The sequence below is a fragment of the Colius striatus genome, chromosome 5, assembly GCF_028858725.1.
Source record: "Colius striatus isolate bColStr4 chromosome 5, bColStr4.1.hap1, whole genome shotgun sequence".
Classification (NCBI taxonomy): Eukaryota; Metazoa; Chordata; class Aves; order Coliiformes; family Coliidae; genus Colius; species Colius striatus.
This window is the reverse complement of record NC_084763.1, coordinates 8,339,202-8,364,212: the sequence shown is the minus strand read 5'-3', so window position 1 is coordinate 8,364,212 and position 25,011 is coordinate 8,339,202. Positions and strand designations below refer to the sequence as shown.

Below are 25,011 nucleotides of genomic sequence, written 5' to 3'. Positions count from 1 at the left end.
CTGCTTCCAGGTCACGCATGGAGCTGCCATGGCATGCCCTAGCACTAGGACTACGAGACTGCAGCCACCAAATGGGGAGAGTGCATTTCAGACAGGATCTGCACACAGTCTGCTCCTGGAGTCTCCCTGATTTGCAGAGGACCTGGCAAAGGTGGTGACAGCTCCTCTGCCACATTGCTGCCCTGATCCTTTCCGAATGATCCTCTATACTTTTGCTTCTTTATGAGTAACTCGCATTATCCCATGGTGGTGTTGGACCACAATATGTTTCCACACAAGACACTACTCACACAAGCATGCTCCTTAAAAGCCTGTCCTTAAACATTAAAGTCATATTTTGAACCTAGCCTTACACAATTATTTATCCTACAGCTGCTGAAAGCGTGACAGCACTAGAGGAACTGAGAAACCTGTGGCACAGCACTTCCAAACTGTCAGCAAGCAAGGAAATGGTATTTTTCATTTTTATGTTATGCTTGGTTACCTTTTCTGTTATCTTGTCACAGAGCAAAGAAAAATGTTCACAGGGTCTGAGCATGAGCAATAAACATCTTTCGTGGCTATCAAATGCCTCAGTGTTTGCTCCAGCATTTAATTACAGGACTCACGTAGGGCATTTATTGTTTGCATCTGCTGCCACTGTGAACAATGTCTACTCTGCTGATTACCACACAAGACAGTTTGTTATGTGTATACCTGTCAGTGACATATATTATCATCTTGCTGAGCAGACCCTGTTCCTGTACAGGGATGCAGTGCTTGCTGTGCCACCGAAACAACAAAATACCACAAGTGCAGTTGCTCAGGGTACTTAGATCTGCCACTTTGAAATGAAGGTTAGCTTTGCCAGAACGCTGAAAACAGAGGGTTTTTTGGGGAGGTTTTAAGAATGTTTTTCATATTGCAAAATAATTTTTCAAGGAACATTTAAAAGCTGGTGTTTTATACCAGGATGATCTCAAACACATGGCCAGCAGGCAAACTAAATTAACTAGAGTTCTCAGTAATGAGAAAAATGCATCTCTAACATCATTAGCCAACTGTGTCCCACTTTCGTATTTCTTAAACCTGTAGTTTCAGTGAATGCAGTACATTTTGATTCCAAGCATCACACTCCACATGTTTTTCAGTTTTGGTATCTCCTAGTCAACTTTACCTGTACTGAAATGATAAACTGTGTGTTGTTACGACTGAAAGACCTAAATTCAGCTATCGTTCTGCTCATTCTCTACAAAGCAGCTTCAAAACCTTGGTAGGTGAATCAAATAATTTCATCTTTTCCTTCCATATTGGAAGCAGTAATTTTTGTTCTTTTTTTTTTTTAAGATGGCACTACACTAGGCAAAGAATTAGCATATAGTTCATATTGTCTAATAAGACAAGCTATGACTGGCCCTGCAATTAAAACAATCCACTTGCTCACCCTTCTTCCAATTAGCACATGAACTTCACACCTACAAAAAGCAGGAGATCAAAATCTCTGGAAAAGAGAGGTAAGAGGATAATCTTGTCCTCTATATCGTGCCCTCTCTGTGGTCTTCTTGTCTCATGAGAAATAATACATGTATCTTATAAAAAGACCACTAAAACAAGACAGTGATCTCAATGTAAATCCTCATTAGGGCAAGACAGGTGTGTTTAAGGACAACTATGGGGAGCAACACAAAATTTTCCATTGGCAGTATGCTTTCATTTGGCTCCATGGAAAGAATTTTACAGTGGACCAGTTACCTTGCATTCAAACCTACCATCATGTTAAAAACAAACCAACCCACCCCAATTGATTTGAGTACATCGTAGTCTGTGTGGCAACAAGGCCTGGTTACCCTGAGCAGAGGGTAGATGGTCCCTGTGTGAGGGAAAACTGACTGATGGGCACCTCTTGAAATCAGCAGGTGGGTAAGGCTTCTAGATGCTGGTGTGTGAGATAACTCAGCCCAGCCTTCTTACAATCAGCATCAACTCTAAAAATCAATACACAGTGCTTTCTTCTGCTGCAATAAAACATGTAGAATTATGTAAAGCTTGGAGAGAAGATTATATTTTCAAAGTCATAAACCATGCTGTCTTCTCATAAATGACTGTGGAGGACAGAGCTTGTAAAATGTCCTTTGATCACCTGCGGGCTCAAAGGAAGACAAAAAGGTTTCAGACGGAATTGTTGCCACTTGCATGTCTGTCTATCTGACTGCATCTTCATTTCTCTAGAAAACTCACCAGACATGAATTATGGACATCTTAAAATGTTATTAAGGCATAATATAAGCTTAGCTGCCTGACTGAATTACTCTGTTGAGACACCTACCAGTATATTGAGAGACTAAAAAAGGTTTTGGGTCTGACAGTATCATACTATCACTGCAGAGATCCAAGGAGGTTTTCTAATTCAAGACTTGAGAAAAGGTGTCTGTTTTAATAAATGAGAACCAGAGAGACAAAGCATGAGATCATAGATGTTTCACTAAAACACCTAAAATTCTTCCAAGTACGAACAAGGTGCTGGTTGAATTATTTTATTAAGGTTTAAAAATGAGTAAATTTACATGAAATCTGCACATCATGGATTGAAGAACCACGATGGTGTGGTATGCCACTACGTCGTCAAAAGGAAATCTTAATCTGATGCTTAAGAAACCCTTGAGAACCAGTAGTGAAACCTGAGGGGAAGTATTCAATCACCTCACTTGTTTCGGCGCCCATCATTCTCCAGTGCGAGAGAGGAAGAAATAAATCTCTCTATGAGCACACAGACCTCCTACAGTCACTCAATGTGCAAGCTATTGTGATTAATCAAAAGTTTAAAATGAAACCAAAAAAAAAGCTCCTTTTCTTCAATCATGACTAAAGGTTAAAGTAAGTGGGTTATCTTTTTAGAAGAATCTCTAGGTCTCTAGACTTATCATCCAATACACTGAGAGTGTCCAATTTTGTTTTGGAGATTTTAGGGGAGGAAGAGAAGAAGGAAAAGATGAGTGATCCCATAGAAGAAGGAAGAAAATGAATGATCCCATCAGCCAGGTGGGTAATAAACCATAGCAAAGTGGTGTTTCATACATTACCATGACAATCGAGTTACTGAAACTGAAAAGCAGTAACACAAAGAGAGGATAAAAGAGAATTTTTTCCACAGTAACTAAGCTACTGCATCTTGTGAGATCTGCTTTCTTCCCATACGCTCCTGAAAATAGGGGCTGAAAGCTCCCTGGGTCCACAGGGTCTTCATCAGCCAAGTTTTCAAAAAGAGCTACATAGAAACAGGTACCTTTAGCATACAGGATTGATGCAGAAAGAATACCAACATGCTGTGATCACCAAAGCTTCTTGCCAGGTAAGGATAATAAACAGTGGGGTTTAGTTTGGTAAAGCCATTGCCATTGGCAGCTGTCACCCACCAACCAGCTGGATAAAACTTAGGTACCAAGATACGACCTATCATCCCCCACAAATCCAGAAGTGCTTCACGAGCCCACACAACTAACCCAGTTTGCCTCGCTGCAGAGGTTTATCAGCTGAGTAATGCACATCACCACCACGTGTCATTTGCAGCGGATAAGGGCACAGAAATCTCCTTATGACTAAAAGAAAGGATTTAGATAAGCACAACATAGTTACAGAACTGTTAGAAATTAGAGTCACAATAGTCTACTATTCCTTCCCTGTTATAAATCAAGAGTGATTTCTGCAGGCAGAGATCCTGGGTTCATCTCTCATGCACCATAGTGTCACCACCAGACAAATCCTGGTAGCACGATGGCAAACGTTTTTGACTTGCCCCAGAGAGTTCAGAATTGCCTATGCCTTCAATGACACGTGCTGCCCACCTTGCTGAACCTGAAAGAGCTGCTGGGTGAAGCCCAGGATACAGAAAACACAAACAGCAGACTAGTCAGATGACAGAAAAAACTACCTGATCTTCTACGAAGCTTCACTGCAATGTCTTAACAAAGAAAAGTGAATGTCTTTATTTTCTTTTTAGGAAGATCTGGGCTGTTGTCAGAAACAGGACCATTTGTTCCCTGAATCCCCTAGAATTACTAATAATATTCCAACTGAAGTTGTGGGAAATCATGTATACAAATCCTTCCTCCACTCAAATAGAAGTAATAGGCAGTTGGTAATGCATTTATTTAAAACAACCACATACTAGGAAGTAGTCTTCAAAAGGCTGTTGCTTTTTTAAGCTCTTGATCTTAGGTTTCTACACTATTCAGTGAACTATATTGCTATTTCTCCTTCTGTGCTCCTGGACCTTATCTAGGTTGACCTGCTTCTGCAGGGAGGTTGGACTGGATGATCTCTAAAGGTCCCTTCCAATCCTACCATTCTGTGATTCTATGACATTAGCTAAGGGAAGTATGTCAGAAAATTTGTGCAGGAATGAACCTCTAGGTCATCTAGCCTACAGCAGCAGGCATTTTGGAAATCCCTTCTCTCTTTTGCTAGGGTTCTGGTACTACTGCCAACTCTCTTATGTAGAAGAACTCAACACAGGTTATTCCACACTGCATCCTAAGGATTCAGCTTCGCTCTGTAGCAAAAAACAAACACTGAGACCTCCTCAATAATAGATAGTTTCAACTAGAAGTTAGGCATGATCATTCTTGCTATCTCTCACATAACATTTGGGTCTGATGACTTCAAAGCACTTGTATGGCACATGATGACACACTCCAGCAGTCACACTTTTCATTCTCAACCAACAACTCTTAGGGAAAGGTTCAAGATCCAGTAAGAAGATCTCAACAAAGAGAAGGATGCCTGCTGGCCACAAAAGCGTGAGTTTGTCTTTGTTTGGCAAGTGCCAGAAATACTGTTCGGCCTCATGGTAAATGAGACAGTTAAAATAGGATATCTAGACACCATTAAAACAGACAGACCATAGCTTTACTGAGGGTCAGAGATTGAAATGCCCAGATTTTTGTCTTACAACAATAAGGGTTGCAATACCAAGGAGTTTTTTGGATGGATTTTTGTTTGCTTTTGGGGTTTTTTTGCTTGTTTGTTTTAGCTGGCTAAACTGCACAGCACTTTGTCAGGATTGTGTCCACTCTTGAATATTTTATCACTTTAGTGCTCACATGAAATGAAAGGGATGCACAGAATTATCACTGCAGTACTCTCTTTGCATTATTTACAACCTTGGAGGCTGCAGCACTTCAGCATAATATTGCTAACATAAAAAGGCAGAACTTGCCCTCAAGCCAGGTTTTTAGTTTCACAGTCTGCAATGTAACATGATTGAAAAAGGTCTATGGACTTCCCTTACAACCCCCATCCCCTACCCCCACTTTGTAAATGCTGTCACTCTGATGTGCAAAGAATCTGAACAGATCCTTCCCTTCCTCTAGGGAAGAACCCATGGCCTTGTTCCACCACTTCTACCCAGCTGCTCCCATCCCACTCTTTTTCTTGCCTTGTTAAAGTCCTCTGAAGTCGCCCTCATTTCCTTCCACGTCTTGTTCAAGAGCTGAATGCAGATACAGAAGAACTCCTCAAACGATCTGTCATGGGTGAAGAACATGGGATGGAAATCGTTGCAGGTCTCACTGGCTAAAATAGAAAAAAAACAAGGAGGGTGGAATAAAAGAGCTGAAAAGCAGAAGCTTAAAAAAATATAACATATAATACAATTCACCACAAATTCTGTAACTGAGAGAAATCCTCATTTTAGTGGCAAAAGATGTCAAAACATTATCCCAAAAAGTCAGTCTTGGTCTGCAGTTCTTAAGTCAACAAAATACCATACAGAGCCTGTCTACAGGAGACCAGCAGCAAGAATGAGAGGAAGAAACTATCTGTTTGCCTGAATTTTCTCTCAATGGGTGTTTTGTTTGTGCCAAGTTTTGTTGTTCAGGCCAGGACAGAGAGACAGAGGGAAGCAGCACAAGTCTCCTCATCAAAGCAACAGCCTTCCCCACTGCTAACAGCATGTACCATATTGCCTGCTGAGAACCAAACACCAAACCTCATCAGTCACAAAACAGTATTAGATCAGTGTACACACTGAAATGTGAAGCTCTGCTGACACAGCAGATGATCTACCATATTGTACATGGATATACCACAGAGGTAACCAGAGAAATCTAGATAGATGTGCAGATGAGAATGTAACTTGATTACACTGAAAATAACTGGAAACAAAAGAAATGGATCTTCTGTCATCCATCTCTTACCTCTGATGGAAGGAAAAAAACCACCCAGCTACAAACTTGGGTGTGTTTTTTTTTTTTTAACATCAAATACTGGCTTTAAAGAAGGAAAAAAATAGAAGAATACTATAATGATGATCCTCCAAAAAAGGAAAAGCACCATTTGGCAAGACTGCTCTACATCTCCTTGAGTGAAGAATGGATTTTCAAAAACTAAGGGCTAAAGTGGTGCTGACCTCTGGACACATACGAGCAATCTAGGACAGAAGGGGCTTTAGCCAGGGACTGAAAAGGATGCTTAAACCCTACCATGACCTGCTGGGTCACCTCAATAGGTTGCATATATATATTCCTAAAAAAACAGACACTGCTCAGGCAAACTTCCTTTTCTGCAAGAAGAGGAGAATTATCAAGCACTGGTACCCTTTTCTTGAGGCTTCATCACTGTCTGACCTCTGCTTTCTCTCAGTAGAACTGAAGAAATTAAAATGCAAGAGAATGTGAATGGCTCAGGCAAGCTGAGTCCCTGCATCAGCTGCACACACTTGGTCCTGGTACCTCTTCCAGACACAAACCCACCCTTTCAGCATGTTTATGTACCTCTCCTGCACCAGTAGCTCTGCCACTGGCACACGAGCTGTGCTTAGAGCCACCTGAACCCTCAAAGCAAAAAGGTTTCTGATCTCTCCCCACATGCAGTGTTCTGATTATAAAGCAATACTCTGAAGCTTAATTGTAAATGTGAAGCTTAATTTTAACATCAGATTTACGAAGATCTAATCAATTCCTCAGCTAAATAGCAAATATGAATGTTAATTCCAGAGCACAGGTTTCATTCTAATTAAGTAAACTCCATTTACTTCAAAGGATGTGCAGTCAAGGGAGCATTAGTCAAAGCAGAGACCTATATTTATGAGGCATGACTCAATCCCTTTAAAAGAATAAAATGCCCCAGGCATGATTCTCAGAGCACCTTCAGCTTCCATTCATTCCACTGGAGCTGCAAGGGCTCAGCACTTCCAATAATCAGACCTTCAGCCTGTAATAATGTCAGAGACAGAACAGAACAGATTCTCAGAGGGCACTTGTCTTTAAGTCATGAAATACTATAATGATGAGAAGAAATAAAATAACACCAAGCAGAAGAATGCAGCCAGTACCTTCGCTGTATAAATCATAGCATGAAACAAGGCAATAACCCTCGACATGCACTGGCCTTTCTGATCCTCCTCAGAGCCTGAGCTTAGCACTGCTTCTGCTCATAAAAATCAATAAATCAAAATTAATGGAAAGGCCAGGGATTCTTGGAAACTTGGTCATCGATTCAAACTCATGCTCCTGATGATAATCAGCCCCAAACCATAGCTACTATGTTGACTGTTCTGCATGCAGAATCATGTACCATCTCCTCCCTGCCTTTTTTTAAAGTGGGCAACATACTATGTTTCATATCTTTTCAGCTTGAAAATGAAAGAGTCAAAAAAGAAATCACTGTTATTGATATAAATGGAGAAAGTTAGGCCTCTTTGAATGCGAGATCAGCATCTTAAAGCAAAACAAATCCTAAGAAAAAGTCATACCCAAATGACAAACAGCTTCCTCAAAATACCCACCAGCCCAGAGAGTAAAAAAAACCCAACCCACGCTCAGCTTCAAAGGTAGCTCTTTGTATGTCTCAAAAAGTCTATCAAAACCAAAGCAACTCATGAAAGACAACCCATGTGCTAATACTTCTCCTTTTGGCAGGTAAGATGAGGATGAAGGAAAAGGCAATACTACGTTACTATTGCTATCCAGACCAGGGTAAAACTAAGTCACAACCTGTGGTCTTACCCCACTCTCTCCAGCCCCAAGTCAGCATCTCCAATATCAGAGCCCTGCTTGTCTCCATGGAATGGGCAGATTTAGAGGCTGCTCAGTTTTACTAATGAAAAACTTCTTGGATTTATTTTGGCACTAGCCTGCAATTTCATTAGTCCTGAATGGAAACAGAGGTCCAGCATTGAAATAATTTGGAGACTTTCTACATATGAGCTGCAAGCAAAATTCCTGCCCTTAATTTAAGCCCAGCACTCCCTAACCTTCATTTTCACGAGCAGGGACTAACCACATTTATACCCACACAAAAACACATACAGGGCTGCAACACAGGGACACAAATCATCATGATTATTTAATAACATCATCAAGATTTAATTACGCCTCTGTGAGATCACCTTTGAAAGGCAAGTCACAGATGTCTGCCCTACATAAATCAGGTGAAGATCTTGTTGATTTTCCTTTCTTGGCACAATGCTCGGAGCTGTAGATCAATGTGGCACCTCTCAGGATTCAAATAGTCCTTCAAGCTTCTGGCTGATCTATAGCTGTGACTTTGAGGAAGAAGCTTAGTTCATTTCTCATCATAAATTGCACTGGCAAAAAAAAAAGAGCTAATTTCTACCTGGAAGTTTATGTGGTTCCTTTGGTGTATATTTTTAGTGTCTACACAACACAATCTTGTCTGTCAGCTCATTTCCTCAATTACAACAGAGACATTCAAGCATCCCAGACTGAATGGTAAACAGATTTTATATATTATGCTGTTCCTCTGTGGATTAGTAGAAAACAACAGGGAAAAAAAGGGATCAAATTGAGAAAGAAGAAAAGAGTTACATTTTATTTTATTTATCCCATCTCTAAAGGCCTTTTCCCATAAGGGACAAAATTATTGGGGCTGAATTTCTTTTAGCTGTGTCAAGAACAGTTAGGTATTTGCATATTTGCATAAGCCTGTCTTGGAAGGGCATAAATCACATGATGGCATTTCAATAAATGACTTGAAGTACATCAGAGATTTAAATTTCAAAGTTGCTGTGGTGAACTGAATACCACAGTAGGGATTTTTGCATACAAGACAGACTCCAAGAAAGGACAAATGCACCAGACCACACACTGGACTGGCTGGTGTGTCACCTTGCTGTCCAAACACATATGACCAAAAGGCCACTAGTTCCAATGAAGCTGTTTGATAGCTGGGAATGCTGATTACGTCTTTCCTCCACCTTAAAAAGTAGGTTATGTGTAGAAACCTGTAACTAGTTTCCATTTGTAAAAAGAGGGGGAAAAAATCAGATTTTTTTAATCTTAGAATTTATTCTGTGCAATACTTGAAGTAACACAGATTAGCTTTCTGTCCCCCCAAAGCTACAACATCAGACACAGTAATAACTTTGCTAGGCAAGGTACTGCCCTTGATCTTGAGAAACCTTTGCTTTCTTTCTGCTAAGCTGCTCTCTTAATACTAGACCCTCATCCCCCATCATGTCTTTAAAATGGCACATTGTCCTTCTGATCTCTCCCTTATGAACTTCTTGAAATGGAAAAGTTTGTCCTGGTGTGAAAGCAAAATAATAGTCGTATCTACCATGAATATAAAAGCTTGAAATTAGCAACTGTCCAACAAGTTATTTTCAAACTCCATTCACGACACTATAGGGGGATAAATTGAGGTGACTTACACAGTCATTTTTCTGCAAATTTGAAGCTTGGACCCTTTGCATTGGGAATGCATGTGAAAGACAATTTGCTAATCACAAATGCGTCACCTCCTTCATGGATGTCAGCCATGTCAAATTGGTCTACAAAATACAACTAGAATAGATTTGATTAAGCAGATAATAAACAAAAGTGATAGCGTTGCTGTGCATTCTCAAATGTTTCCAAAGCAGGCAGACAGCTTAAATCAATCATATTATTCAGCCAGTCATACAAATACGGTCACCTGGCACTGATGCTGTCGCTCAGGAACAGATAGACAGACACCTGTGGTGAGGAGTAAGCCTCTCTGCTGGGGATGGTATTAACAGATCCTGTGCACCCTGAAACTCATTGAGAAAATCATCCTGAAACTGCATCAGCACAATTTTGAGAGGAGGGAAGCAGTGATGCAGAGCCTTGAGAAACTGGTTCGCAATGTCCCAGCAAGGGACAGATAGGGGTTTGAAAACATCCCCCCAGTCTGAAAGGTACCTGGAGTCCCCTGTGATCCAATCTTCAGAGAGAAGTGTGTTTTCTGTTACTGAGCTGCTGCTTAATTCTGGGTGAGTCATTTATCCCCTCTGCTGTTTTCCCCAGTTTCACAGAATGGAGATGATAATATTTGATCAGAGAGGAGGTGGGTGGAAAGATCCCTTGCACTTTCTGAAGTGCAGCAAGATCCACAAATGAAGGGTGCAATATGGACCTTGGAAATATCATCTCCACTTGGCACAGCCTCCTCTGGGATTATTCTTCGCCAATAACAGAAGACAACCAAAGAGCAACTAACTCTCACTAGCTCTCAGGAGAAGCAGCACTGTAATTTCTGCTTCTTGTGGAAGATGAATACAGTAAAAATAACTACAGCCATGATCATTTTTTTTATACACAATCAAAAACTCTCTCAGTAACACAAAGCACATCAGAAAAAACACACCTAATACTGCAGAAATACAGTGATTGCCAAGTTATCTGCACCACTGATCCCTGTAGTCTGCTGGCAATAATTTGAGAGAAAACCTTTGGCTACTTTTCTGGCACGTGACAGGAAAAAAGTGTAATTTAAGGCAAGGAAGGTGACTAGCAATGGCAGTGCAGTAATGAAGCAGTAATATTGCTGCCAATGCTGTGGTTTTCTTTCCTAAGGAACAGTGCTGTTTAGAAGGCTCACCTGGTATTAGAACAAAAGCCACTCATCCTTTTTTCTTTGAGGGAATATGACACAAGCAACTAAACTTCAAGACACAGTCAAATAATGCAAAAAGCTAAGCTGCATTTGTTATGGTGAATTATGTGAGGGTTTTGTTTTGCCTGCTTTGAAACAAAAAGGGTATAAGGAAGCAGGATGTGCCACTGGATTCCCCAAGGATGGGGGCACATGTGTGTGTCAGAAAATGTCATCCCAGACAAGGCTATTGGGAGTGGATCCAAATCCAAAATTTCATTACCAAAGCAGCATACACAACACCTACTCAGGAAAGCAATGAGCTGATCACATAGAATAGGGCAAAAATGCCCCCTCCTCCCCACCTTAACATGGTATGTAGCATTTCCAGAGCACCAAAATTACCCAGCAACACATGGCTGCAAGAGACCAACAACTTACCTTACCTGGTCACATATTTAGTTGGACTAGAAACAACATGAAATTGCCAAACATGCAGCAAAACTATCACCTCAAACTCTTCATAAAGGCATAAGGCAACAGCATTTCTCTGAACCAATGGGGTTTCTCGTTAGGGAAGCTGGAAGAAAAGTACATATAAAAGGCTTCCTACAGTCTGTAAGGCTTCCCTTTTCAGGACTGAGAACAAATTTCACTGTGCAATGAAAAACAAGGATTCCAGGAAGCCTCAAGTCTGAAGAGACAGACAGGACTGGGATGTTTACAGCACACACAGCCCCAAGCTCTTCACTAACTTATCCAGATTTGCTTTGAAGGTGACTGCTGCTGTGTCAAAAGCATCTCCCTTCTCCAAGATATCATTAAATGAAGGAGCCATTCTTTAAAAATCTACCTCTCTCATTGTCCCACATGAAAGTGTTGAAAGGACAACCCTGACTATTGCAGCACAAGTCCATAAAGCCTCACACTCATGACTAACAGATGCAGCAGTTCAGAGGTGGCATCTATGCTACGTCCATAAAGAGTGGCTGAAGAGCAACAACATCTAGGCAGACTCATCCTGCCACATCCAGAGCTGATGGTGAAAGGAAAGAAACTAGTGAGGCCAGTAGAGTCCACATAAGCAGTATCACTGTATAAAGCCAATACCTTTTGCAACTCAGTAAACATAGACACTTGACTTTACCTCTCATACTTGGAATGGACCTGAGGATTGAGTTTTGGAAATGCAAACAGAAAGCCAAAATGTAGAAAGAGGAGAGGTACAAAAAGGCAACAAGGAAACGAAAAAGATTACACAGAGCCAGTATCATGCCAATAAGGGTTCCCCATCTTTTCCAAAAGCAGCCTGTTTTTATTTATGATAAAACAAGTGTCAGATATGAGTAACTCTGAACTGCCTCCACAACATGTCACAGCACACTGCTGGGCCAAACGGGGAGTAACCTGCTTCCCTCTTCACTCCTTCATTACTCCCAGGTTATTTTAAAAAGCAGTGATCAATAACCATAAGAAAATGCAGTTCTAAAACATCTGATGGATAAATGCGAGTGTTTAATTGTATATGAATTTTCAGAGGTGAGGGAGCATTTCACTCGGTCATGTGCTTCTAGGAGAAAACTCCTACAGAGTGGAAATGGTATGAAAAACCAAGGGTTTGTATTTGTCATAGCAAAAAGGGATGGATGTCTTTTGTGGAAAAGGGAAAAAGACTTAGATCTGCAAGCACAGACCTGCAGCTATGCTCTGGCACATTGACAGTACCCTTGAATAACAATATAGAATCAGAGGCTGATTTAGGTAGGAAAAGACCTTTAAGATCATCAGAATGTTAATTGGTTAAGGTGATAAATCTGCTTAGGGACTATGAAGTCCTTATGGTCACTTGTAGTAAACATATACAATAAAAAAGGAATGACACATAAAGCAGAATCTACAGCAGCTTTTTTAACAAGCACACAAAACCTCCTTACAAAAGAGAATGCTGCTGCTTTGTCAGGCTCCTGATACCTTCCAAAGCAGACAAGGCAATGATGGCTACATGAAAAGCTTAAAAAAAAATGAGATATCTATATAAAAATAAAGCATTTCTGACAACTTCTAAGCCCACAGACTGTCTGTCTACTTGAAGTCCGACTGACACAGACTAAGGCACTGACAGAAAGCCAGCTAAGCTCGGATCCATCACAGGAAACACCTTATCACATCTGTTACATGTTGATACCCTAGTCCCTTCCCTGTTACATCTCTTCTCTCCCAAGCCCTCAAGAGAAACTAGCCTCACCCGTATCTCCAGACAAATCAGGAAGCATGACAGTAGCAATGGGGGAGGTAGATATTCTCAGCATTTAGAAAGAGCAGCATAAAGGCAGTCACTTGCACTGCATAACCACTCTTTTTAGCCCCACGACACCCATTGGCACAGTTTATTGCTAAATGCCAGCCTCTGGCAGATTTTCTATTCACTGTTGCAGCACCACAGATCTAGAACACTGAGGGCTGAAGTTAAGTTTTCTGGGTGCAGAACAAGTGGGCACTCGTTCTGTCTTTGCTTTTCACATCTCCTTGATGTCCCCTCCCACAAGCTGTACACTGAGAAACTGCCTTTCACCGCAGGATTGCTGACTGCTCGAGAGAGCACCAGCTTATTGCTTCTCCTCCTAAAGGGATTCTTGCTAAAGAGCACACTCCTACCCCTAATTACCTATTTTCTTTATTAGGAAGTTCCATAGATTGCCTTACAGGTTACAGCTCGTGCCTCTCCAAAGACCTTCTGTGAGACACTGCATCAAGAATATACTCGGGTTACCATTTGAAATACAGGCCATGCTGTTGCAATTCACAAGAGAGGAGTTGTCACTGAAAATTAATTCTGCTTTAAATAGGCTGGCTAGGGCTCCATCTGTAAGCAAAACTTAAGCAAGCCTGTGAAAACCTGCAGGAAAAACACTACAATAGTAACTTGGGAAGTCTACAGGGTTTTTTAGGTCCCATCTTGCTCTCATTCCCCCTTCCCTCATACAGATCTCCTTATTAAAACTCAATCTATAAAATTATAGTAAAAAAAATTATGTGGATGTTGTGCAAGACAATTAGTGGAAAAATCCCACTTTTTTGGGGGGGATATTTGATGTTACAAGTGAACAATAGCAGGAGAAGTGCACAGAAGAAAAACAACTGAGCAGATGGGGAAGCTGACAAACCAGCAGTCAAGCCAGAAAGGAAAAGTATCTTTTTCCTAGTACCAGGCCATTCTCCTACTAGAAAAAAACTCCAGTTACAACTGAATTACCCACACAGACCTGGAACAGACCAGCCACAAAACCTCTGTACTCACAGTTAGAGGCATCTGTACGTTAAATGCCTTTTGTGACAGGCCTCTGGCTACTTTCAATGTCCCCCATGGGCTGGCTGCCTGATACCTCTGCCTAATCAGTCAGGCTAGCTCTCAAAGTGCAAAAGCTGGAAGGACAAACTGCCAGTTATGTAGAAAGTGAATGACACAGCTAAACTTACACTAGCTCCTCTGCAATCACAGCAAAGGCGACGGAACAAAAGCTCTCTAAATTCAACCGTCTGTTTCAAATCAATCCTGGATATACTCAGAACGCCTGAGAAGGTAACAGACTGAGACATTGGGAAAGAGGACATCAATAGCAATATAAAAAATGATTGCCTGTGATTAAGGTGAGAGAATTCACTGCATCAGACACCTTAGAACAATGTCAGCTCATCTTTCCTGTCACATGTGATTCTGAACTGTGCTGAAACTGCACTGCTTTCTCAAGAACCAGGAGATACACACCTACCATCTCTCCTTGACTTCACTGAAAATATGGGCAGTACTGCCACTACTACAGCTCCATTTAGGACAACTCACCTTAGCAATAACAGCTCCTTCCCTTCTGCATCCCAACAAACTGTGTATCTCCTCTAAAAGATGCTTATTTATGTGTATATGCACCAAATTTCCAGATAACATTTTTTTTCCTCCCTTCTTTGTGAAAGTGAAATGTGAGAAGGAAGAAACTGGCCACTGGACACAAGTGTGCAGACACAAAATCCTGTGCAATATACCCCAGGATGGGAACACCCTAACACGTCTACAGCCCACCTACAATTCCCTTCTTGGTCTGTGCCGTGGGCAGTGACATCCTAATGATGTGCAGGGAAATGCAAATCTGCCCTCTCCTCCTGAACTTGATCGCTATTGGATCTCAGCTGGACTTGCTAAGGTGAAGGTCATTAACTCACTGTGAAACTTTGCTGTCTAACCACGACAGTCTAAATTGTTTTCTCCCCTTCCAAATTGTCTTAATCTGTAAATTATGCTTTTAACTATCTGGGCTAGAGTCCCAAAGTCAGACTGGCAGAACAAAAATAAAACTGCTGAAGCATACTCTTTTAACATAAACCAAACTGAGTAATTGCTACTCACAAGAAAAAAGGGAAAACAGTGATGTGGTAGGGTGCAAGCTGCTCAGGAAACATTGAACCTCAGGGCTTGTTAGTGTATTTATCTGAGATCATTACCAGAATGCTCTGCCTAAGTGCCAAGCATCTTCAAATGGCTTCGTGAACGTTAATCAATCACTAGAAGGACATTAGTTAACATTAATTCTTCAGATGTCAAACTTAACCTCTTGAAAGGCAAGCAGAAAATCAAGTTAATTAGACCACAGGCTTAACAAGAGAAGCTACTTAAACAACACATTTCCAAGCAGCAAATTCAGCTCATCAGCCACTCCGCTGGAGTTGTTCACTTCATACGCTGAGCTGTTTGATATTACAGCTTCTGGAGAGTAGTTTTTGATAGGCAAAGCTACTGTCATCAAAAATGATGCTTTAGAAATGTTTAATCAGGCTGTAATATTGCCCTGCTTCATGTTATTGCTTTTCTTTATAGGCTGAAACATTAAACCAGCATTTCAGTCATAGCACTGTAAAAAAAAAAAAAAACCATTGTATTTTAGTCTGGGAAACAGGTCTCTTGCTTAAATGTATGTTAGAGAGGGAAAGCATTTTAAAGTGAATTATTGCTCTATATCCTAGGACATCTGCATTGTGTATTAACTGATAGAATTCATTATAACCCCCAAACCCTTTAGTTCACGAGAAGCTTAGACAATCACCCAGTTCAGGGTTAAGTGAAGTAGTGCAGGTTCTCTCCTCATGATGCTTAGTGTAAAAAATCCTTGAGTACAAATGAACGTGTGAGAGACTGGGAAAGAGGCCCAGAAAACACATTAAGACTTGTTGAGGGTCACATCTTTGTAAACTACCAGAATCAGGACAATAAGGAGGAAATTTGGTCTAAGCTGTCATGTCTCCAGTGTTAATAACTGCACAGTATTCCCTTGTAGCTTGTTCCATTACTTATCTAGTCTCTAGCTTTGTTGTTGTCATTGTTCTTGGATATATATTTCCTCTTTTGTATTGTAAATCCATTGTTTGTTTTGTCCTTGTTGACTACAAGTATTGAATAAAGTAATTTTCACATCATGCCTTGAGCTTTCTGAAAACAGTTCTATCTTTTCTATCACCTTCTTCCACCCTAACCATGAGTAATTGTCTTAATTTTTCCTTCAGGGTCTTATTTTCCCCAGTGTATTATCACTCACTCTAGAAATGTGTCTGCATGCATGAAGATCACAGAATACCGACGTACAAAGATGAAAATAATGATTTCTCAGAACCAACAAAGAAAAACAGCAAGCAAAAACCTTCTGCTGAAATGTCTCTGTTGGAGTTGTATTTGAAAAAGCAGCTAAGATAACGTGTTTTGCAATGGGGGTAATAGGAGGGAATTTTTGACACTTCATTTTTTTCCCCATTTGAAATTATCTCAGACAAGGCCTATCTTTGCTTCTGCATTTTAGGTTAAAATTAGCTTGCAAAATTTAGGATTATTGTTTGGCTGTTTTTTTACAAAGCATTATCCCAGTCGTGTCTCGAGAGACACTGCAAAGAGCCAAGTGCACTAGCCTTGTTTTTGTTAAACTGATTCACAACACAAGAGAAACAATATACATTCATGTGAAAAAAATACCATCACACTCTCAGAAAGCATTTTTCAATTCTATCCTGACAATGATAGAATGGTAGGGGTAGGAAGAGACTTTTAGAGATCATCTAAGTGCAACTTCCCTGTTAAAGCAGGTTCACCTAGATCAGGTCACACGGGAACATGTCCAGGAGGGTTTTGAGGACCTCCACAGAAGGAGACTCCATATCCTGACTAGGCAGCTTGTTCCAGATTTGCAAATACTAATAAGATCCCTTCTTCAGTCTCCTCCAGACTAAACAGCCCTAGATCCCGCAGTCTTTCCTCATAAGGAAGATGCTCCTTTCCCCTGATCACCTTGTTAGCCCTGTGCTGGACTCTCTCCAGAAGTTCTCTGCACTGTACCTCTGCCATGGCACCTGGCCTGGCAACCCCTTGCACCCAGAGATGGGGCAGCAATGGACCTCACTCTTGGCATGCTGACAGTTTGGTCCCCAGTCAATGGTTTTGGTATTTAAACACGTAAACAGCCAACGTTCCTTTGTGCTTTCATAGAGGCTTTAAATCTGAATGAAGCTTAAGTTTTCACAGCTACCCATGTGAAGACACCTCTACTGTGTGCCAGCCTTACAGTTTTAAAATTTGCAAGAGAATCTGGTTTATATTAAACACCTCCTTCATGCCCCTTCCCTTCACCATAAAGAGCACTTTTTTCTCCATCTGATGAAGTCCTTCCCCTCTGTCCTACACAAAGCCTTAAGAGCAAGGAAGATTTTTAATGAATTTGTCATGTGAAAAGAATACAAAAGCAAACACAAGCCTTATCCTTAAAAAAAGGGAAGAGGGAAAGATGAAATTGGTTATTGTCAGGGCTGCTCTCAATAGCTGGCAAAGCTTCAAAACTAATTTTGAAGGAAAGTAAGTAAAAACATACTGAGGTGAACAGGTGAATAAATATTGCACAGGCTTACCGAAAGGAGATCAAGTTTGATTCACCTAATCTTCTTTGACAGAATAACTACTGCTTCTCATGGGTGAAATGTGGTGGACTTTATATGCACAGCCAACAGATTAATTCACCTGCATCTGACTTAAGTACTTCAATATAACATTGTGTGCCCAACAGAAAATCAGTAATTCATCTGGAGAAAATGGGATTTGATACAAGAATCAGTGAGGTGTATGAGATGCTGGCCACATATGGAAATGACAAAGAGGAAAGGGAAGCTATCAAGTTAAGAGTAGCATTACTGGAATTTCTCAGACATCAGTCTTGGACATTGGATTTTCATTGACAGTTGTTGGTACAAAATCTCGGAGTACCTCCACAAAATATACTGGAGCCCAAAGCTGGTGAGACTGCTGATGGTATCCCAAGAGAGATCAGAGTGCCATAAAGGAAGGATTTTTGAGACCTGAAGAAATCAGACTGGTATGACACCGAATAGTGTGAAAGATTTAAAGTAATAAAAAGGATTTCTGCTCTAATCTGAGACTCACCAGTAATCAACAGCAGAGAAAAATACACCTTGAGTCATGACTGACAAAAGCCCCAAGAAATGCAATCCTGAAACACAATCGGCAAAGAATTTCTAGCACAGGTACTAAAGTATCGAAAACATGACACAAGCCACTGGTAGTACACAAACCAGAATAGAATCTGGAATTCTGGTCACTCATATGAAAGACATAGAGATTTAAATAAGAACAAAGTGCACAGAAGGAAGGGCTCCTAAAATAGAGAATGGTATTGGAAGTGACACTTACTTTTTCTCCTTTCCCAGTTTCAACTACTTTCCTTGCTTGCTCATCTTTGAAACTGCCAATATGTAAAGATTTCCTGCTTTTAAAGTCTTTATTGTGCTCTCAGCTGAAGTGGTTGGAATTTCAGGTAAACATTACAATATCCTTTAGCCTTTTGCAACAAAGCCCACATCTCTTCTGCGATGCTACTACTGAAGAGATGAACCAAAAATAGCATCATCTTCAGTTATGTTTTGCTAATCTGCAATGGAACAAGATGTATCAGCTGGGACTGAACTGTTTCAAGCTCTTTTTGCTAGCATAAGAATCATACCACATGATTCTGTTTCCTCAGGTATACAGTAGGGTTAATGTTTCCTTTCTTGCTCTGAGAGTCTGATTGTTTAGATGCTCTAATATGTATCACTTTTAATGATAAATCTACCAGTATGTTAGAAACAACTTTGCCCTGGGCACCCATAATTCAATTCAGCCTTGACAGGAGGAGGAATACTCAGCTATTATAACAAATAGGCTCTCCATCACTCCAGCAAGTCCAGCCCATCTTAGCATCCCACTGACAGAAAAAGAACAGGCTTTAGGAATGATGCACAATGGTTTTTAGTATTACTAAATAGATGACTGAGATTTTCCTATTAAAGGGATTACCTCTCTGATAAATCAGCACAGTCTTAATAGTCACCTCTCATCTAAACAATGGATTTTGAAAGTTGGTGCTGGTTTTTTTTCCCCAAGTAAATCTCTTAATGATATAAATGCAGAGATATGTGAACTGTAGCAATGTCCATAGTGATGGACACTGCCATACCTAGTGCTCAAACTACCAGAAATAAGATTCTTTAACCATGCTGTGAATATATTGCTGAATTCCCAAAACCTTCACCTTCCCCCCTGCTGAACAACGTTGCTGCTGAGGGTCATTAGGGGTCTCCAATTGCCCCAAAACTCTTGTCAATCTAAGCTGGGAGTTAGTGAAATTTCACTTCATGGAAAGTAACCTTAATAAAGCCAGAAACAGGAATCTTGGTTTTTAACAGACCATAAAAGAACACCTGCTTAATCTGAACATTTCCAGAAGAGCTGTAAGTTGAGCAAACTAACTTTGATACAAAGGTAAAACTAAGAGTAGTCCAATGGATGCCTATGTGATAAATCCATTTGATGATACACCTGTATGTCCATGAGAAGAATTTTAGGTATGATAGGTTTATTGATGAGAAAAAAAATGCTGTTTATAACACAAGAGAAGTTCATTTATGTTTGAAATATCCTCTGGGACACTTTGGATTATGAATGGTTCTGATCTCCATTTTGCATGAGTCACGGCAAAGATGATCTATTAGTATGCCTGCAATTTGGTACACTTTGTTGATAATAATGAGCCAGGCATTAATGACTCAAGCTTCTCCATTATGACACATTATGTGTACATGTGCATGTGTGTCTCGTTATTGACTTTTCCAAGTGGTATCTTCCAACCTGCACTAATAGAGTTGTCAGAGGTCTAGTGTGCAAGCAGAGCAAGAGCTATGAGGCAACTGTATTAGACCAACTAGTATTTTTCAAAGATTAAAACCCATCTTCCACACTGAAGGAAGAGCTTGCACACTTGAGAAATTTCCTTTGTTTCTGATACAATCAGAAGAATCTGGCAAGCTTTTTGCTAAAAGCTTGTCTTATTACTTTGTGAAAACTTTTTTTCCCTTCACTGTATCCCTTAGCGTAAAAAATTTGCTTCAAATTTACTTTAAAATTTACAGTAAACTATGGCTCTTTTAGAATAACATCCAAGAAGTAGCATCTTAGCAGTAAGAAATGCTATAAAACCCAATAGCTGCCAATGAGCGCTTCCAGGGCTTGACTGAGAAGAGAGCTTGAGTTCCCTTCAGAGAGAGATGGAAAGCTGGCTGTGCCTGACCTTTCTTCAGTTTTTTCTACTTCCAAATAGATGCACATGACCAAATATTGTTCAAAAGCTAAATATTTACCAGTCCATTTCACTTAATTGTATTAGTCCTATTAGGATGCCTAGAAAAGGATAGTTAAGCTCTCAAAAGACTTACAAAGTCCAAAGGTGGCAAGAGCTCTTTCCCCACAAATGACACACACGTCACACGAGCTGTAAAGGCCCTCAAGAGCACAAACTTCCTGACAGACCACAACAGCTCCCTTTCCATGAAATTAAACTGAAGCAGGGATGCAAAAAGTAATAATAACCTCTACTCCTTAAGAATAGCAGTATTAATCTGTTCATAATGCTGGAAAGCATGGGTAAAAGCACAGGAATCTGCAGTGATTCGTGATAACACAGTATCTCTTGAGATGCTCCATCTCCAGTGCACTGGGCCCATTTCCACAGAAGAAACCCATTGACAGGGCTCCTGACACTCATACCAAGCCTCTGTGCTTGGACTGGAGCCTCCTCCTCTCCTGAGAGACTATATCAACTGCGTTTTAGCATGAACATCACCTAAAGCCAAGCACTACCTGGTTGGTCTGGTTGAAAAGTGCAACACTGGCACGAGTGAGGGGTGTTTTTTATTAAAGCAGCCCAATACTTCACAAATCATAAGAGAGAATTAGGACTTAGCTTCTACATGATTCAATATGAGAAAAAAAGAAACCCAGAGAGTCCAGAGCCTATATTTTGTGAAATGAATTCAATGGAGGTGGGTAGGGGAAGCAGTTAGAAGGAGGTGGTGTCAGTGCGTTTTGCTGTTTTCTTTTCAAACTTTCTTCCTCCACTTTAGAAAACAGTTATTTGCATAGTGACTGGATCCAAGCCATTCTTATGACTCAGACTCTCCTGCTTCACAAATTAAAAAAAAAATAATAATAATTACACTGCTCTTCTAGCAGGCACAACAGAATTATTCACACACACACAAAAAAGAGTATTGTTTGACACAGTTAACAGAAAGAAAAGAGCACGCGGCATGTGTGGGCATTTGTGGTCAGGGACCCAAAACATCAAAACAAACCATTTTAATAATAAAACCAGGCAAGGCAAGGAGATGAGAAATGACTTCTCTAGTTCTAGTACCATTAACATATCTCAAGACAGAGTAGATCTTGCAAACATTTCAAGAGGAAATTTCTCCTAATTAATTTGAAGAGCTAGTATCTAAAGCCAAAGAGACTATTCACATAAACACTTTGTTCTTGTACATATATTCAAATAGACAAGTGTCAAGAAGTTTTTGGCAACACAGTTTGAAGAACAGCATTAAAACATTGCTTTATGTACTGGCTTTTTTCCCCTCTGCATACTCAATTTGACTATCTTGTAAAGGCTGAAGACAATGAAGCACTCTTGCACTGAGCGCAGTCAGATATTGTGTGCCCTGCATTTATTATGGCAGTTTTAGAGGTCTTTCTTAAATGTGTGGGATTAATTGCAGCAATCCAAGTCAAACTACACAGGCTTAGATTTTAGACTCACTTGTTCATGAAGGAAAAAAGTTTCACTGAAATTGATGTAAGGGAAGTTCTGTGGGAGGAACTTCTCAGAGAGAAGTTTGCAGAGAGAGACTTAGTTAACACATGAAATAAGGTTAAAGAGTAACTTCTGAGAACTGCCTAGGTAATGATCTGAGTAGAACTGGTCAGGATCTTTTCAGGGAAGAATGGGTGGCCAGAGCTGAGGGTGTGGACACAGACAAGGAAGACTTCCCTGAGCGAACATCACCTAGCCCTTTTTATTGGTTGACACAAAACAGGTATCAGGCTAAACTTCTGTTGTGAAATCATGGAAACATTTCAGTTGGAGAAGATCTTTAAGATCATTGAGTCCAACCACTAACCTCACACTGTCAAGCCCAACATTGGGTTGTTTTTTTGGTTGGACTTTTTTTTTTCTCTGGTTTTGGTATTTTATGTTGCTTGAAAATGGACATAAAATGGATTTCCTTCTGGACATAGCAAGTTGATTTATATAAGGAAGTGTCACAAGGAGCTCAGTACCAGTTAGTAATGGAAGAAACGATGTGAGAGGTCTCTGCCCACTCTGTAACTGACCTAGTCTGTATCTGAGAGGAAGATAAGAAGATAAGACCACCGCCAAAGCTGATGAAGGCAACTTGTTATATAATTGTAGAAATGTTTTGGTTGGAAAAGACCTTCAAGATCATCAAGTTCAACCACTAACCTAACACTGCCAAACCCAGTACTAAACCATGCCTCTCAGCACCTCATCTACACAGCTTGTAAATATCTTCAGCGGTTGTGACTTGCCATAAGCTTGAACTGTGTGAAGACTTTATTTATTACAGGGTTGACTTGGCCTAGACGCCTTCTAAAACTGTATCTGCCATATCTGAAAATAAAGCAAAATCCCAAAGTAACCCCTGCACAAGCTGCTTACATTCAGGATCTATCATAAACATGTGTGAGACCTGCTTTCTAGATCTCATTTCCAGAAGGTGTGCTTCTCACAGGAAGCACTTCCCATCTCCTAAAGGTCAAACCACCTCTTGTGAGACTGCAATAATTACTTTCTCATAATAAAAACTGTACATTTTATAAGTGGCACTCTGTGGTCAGTTCTAAATACAGGACAGGTATAAACCAAGTGAAGTGATCGATATTACATTAAGCAACTCAATCTTATGGCAACCAACTGTTACTCTCTTGCCGCAACATCCATCAAATAAAGTAATTGATGGCACCTCAATCAATTGACATAAGGAAAGTCAAGTCATATCCTGGCACAGTACCAGAGGATCAGTATCTCCTCCAAACACAAATATGTCTGCCTGGCTTTGACATTAATTGCCCACAAATGTCTCCACATTGATATGCCATTGGAAGACCATTATCATACGACAGCATTGAACAACTCTGGTACTCCCCATTAACCCTAACTGTGCTGACCCTACCCTCTCTCATCAGCCTCCATTTCACGACCTCTCTCAGTTCCATCACTTCCCACATAAAAGACTTGTTGGCATATTTCTGTATCATGCACTTTACTATTCACCTTTTTTGCTGAAAACTATGTCCATCGGACCTGGCAGCTCATGAAATCGAGCTCAAAGACAGGGTGTGTGGTAAATACCAGGAATTCCACTGGGACATCAAATTTCCTGCCTTCCTGTGCACTTTGTAACTACAAGGGAGTAATTAACGTCTCCTACTGTCAATGTTTACCTAATAAATGTCAGCAGTGCATTTTGGTCTCTGATGGCAGTGACATTAAGCTTTCACCTGAAGTAAAAAATATATTTAAAAAAATCAATAACATAAGAGAAATAAGCATGTGGAAGATATTATTGAGATTACCAGTGAACAGCAGGATGAATGAGAATTGTCTTCTCGTGGATTTGGGGCTCCATTTAAACTGCCAAGGTTCCACAGGGATCTGTTGATATCTACTGAAGTCTGAGATCACTGCAAATATGTTTATCATGCTGAAGGAAGAAACCTGCAGTATTCAGAAAGCTATTTTCTCTGCATTTTTCAGAACTTCATATCTCCTTTCATTAAATTTGGTTGAAATCGACTTAAGTACCTAAATTATTTGGAAGGACAGGCACACATAGATGATCTGATCACATTTGGCTCACTTTTTAAAAGAAAATAGACTGAAAAGAACAAAAATACCTTTTGTATTTCTAAGTATGGAACAAGATAAAAAAGCAGGAACTCAAAAGGCTGAAATAGAAAAAGACTAAAAAAAATCTGAAGAAAAAATAGAACTTAATGGCAACATAAAGAATTATATATAAAACCCTTGGAGTTAAAGTAGATTCAGATCTCAAAACATACAAAACAAGCAGCACGAGATAGGAGTTTGCATTGAATATCTAAAATATCAGCACATGGAGTGAAGTTGATTACAATATGCCAAAGAAGCAGATCTAGTTGATGAAAACCATCCATCTTGGAATTGTTTCTACAGGTTGTCAAAGAGAAGCTGGTAAATGTAACCCCACCAATAAATATCCACAATGAAAAACAAGAGCAGCATACTTACACTGCGGAAAACAACTGCCTCCTATTCTGTTTGCTTTCTTCAACTATAAGAACCTTACTTTTCTGCACAGATACCCTCACAGTTCATGCCACCTCTTATCCTACACCTTTAGTAAGGCAGTGACACTTTAGTTTGAAAAGAAAAGGTTATTTTTAAGCTGGAGATGGCCGAGAAAGCTACTAATCTAACGGGTAAAACCAGAGATTATTTGATATGTGTGCTCACTCAGCTATTAAAACACATTCTGCATAGCTGAGAATCCTCAGTCTGTCCAAATTACTGTAAAAAATTCATCAGCTACTTAAAGACAGTAAACTCAAGGTATTATAACATGACATAAAACTGTTTTAAACCTTGCATTGGTTAATTGAAAATAAAATTCTTTAATAGTCTAATGGAAAAGAGCAACTCTTGTATTACAGGTTCCTCCCTGATTTACTATCAGCAGGCCATTCTTTTTATAGATAAACAGGAA

The 25,011-nt window shown here is 40.1% G+C and overlaps 1 protein-coding gene across 5 annotated transcripts in view; it reads right to left on the bottom strand.

Annotated features, from left to right (window-relative positions):
* The window catches only part of ELMO1 (engulfment and cell motility 1), a 309,377-nt gene that overhangs the window by 104,613 nt on the left and 179,753 nt on the right, over window positions 1-25,011 (bottom strand). For all 5 annotated transcript variants that reach the window (XM_061996717.1, XM_061996716.1, XM_061996714.1 and 2 more), the window contains one exon: window positions 5,414-5,550. In XM_061996717.1, the coding sequence (XP_061852701.1) occupies window positions 5,414-5,550 (137 nt within the window). The remainder of the gene's footprint in view (window positions 1-5,413; window positions 5,551-25,011) is intronic.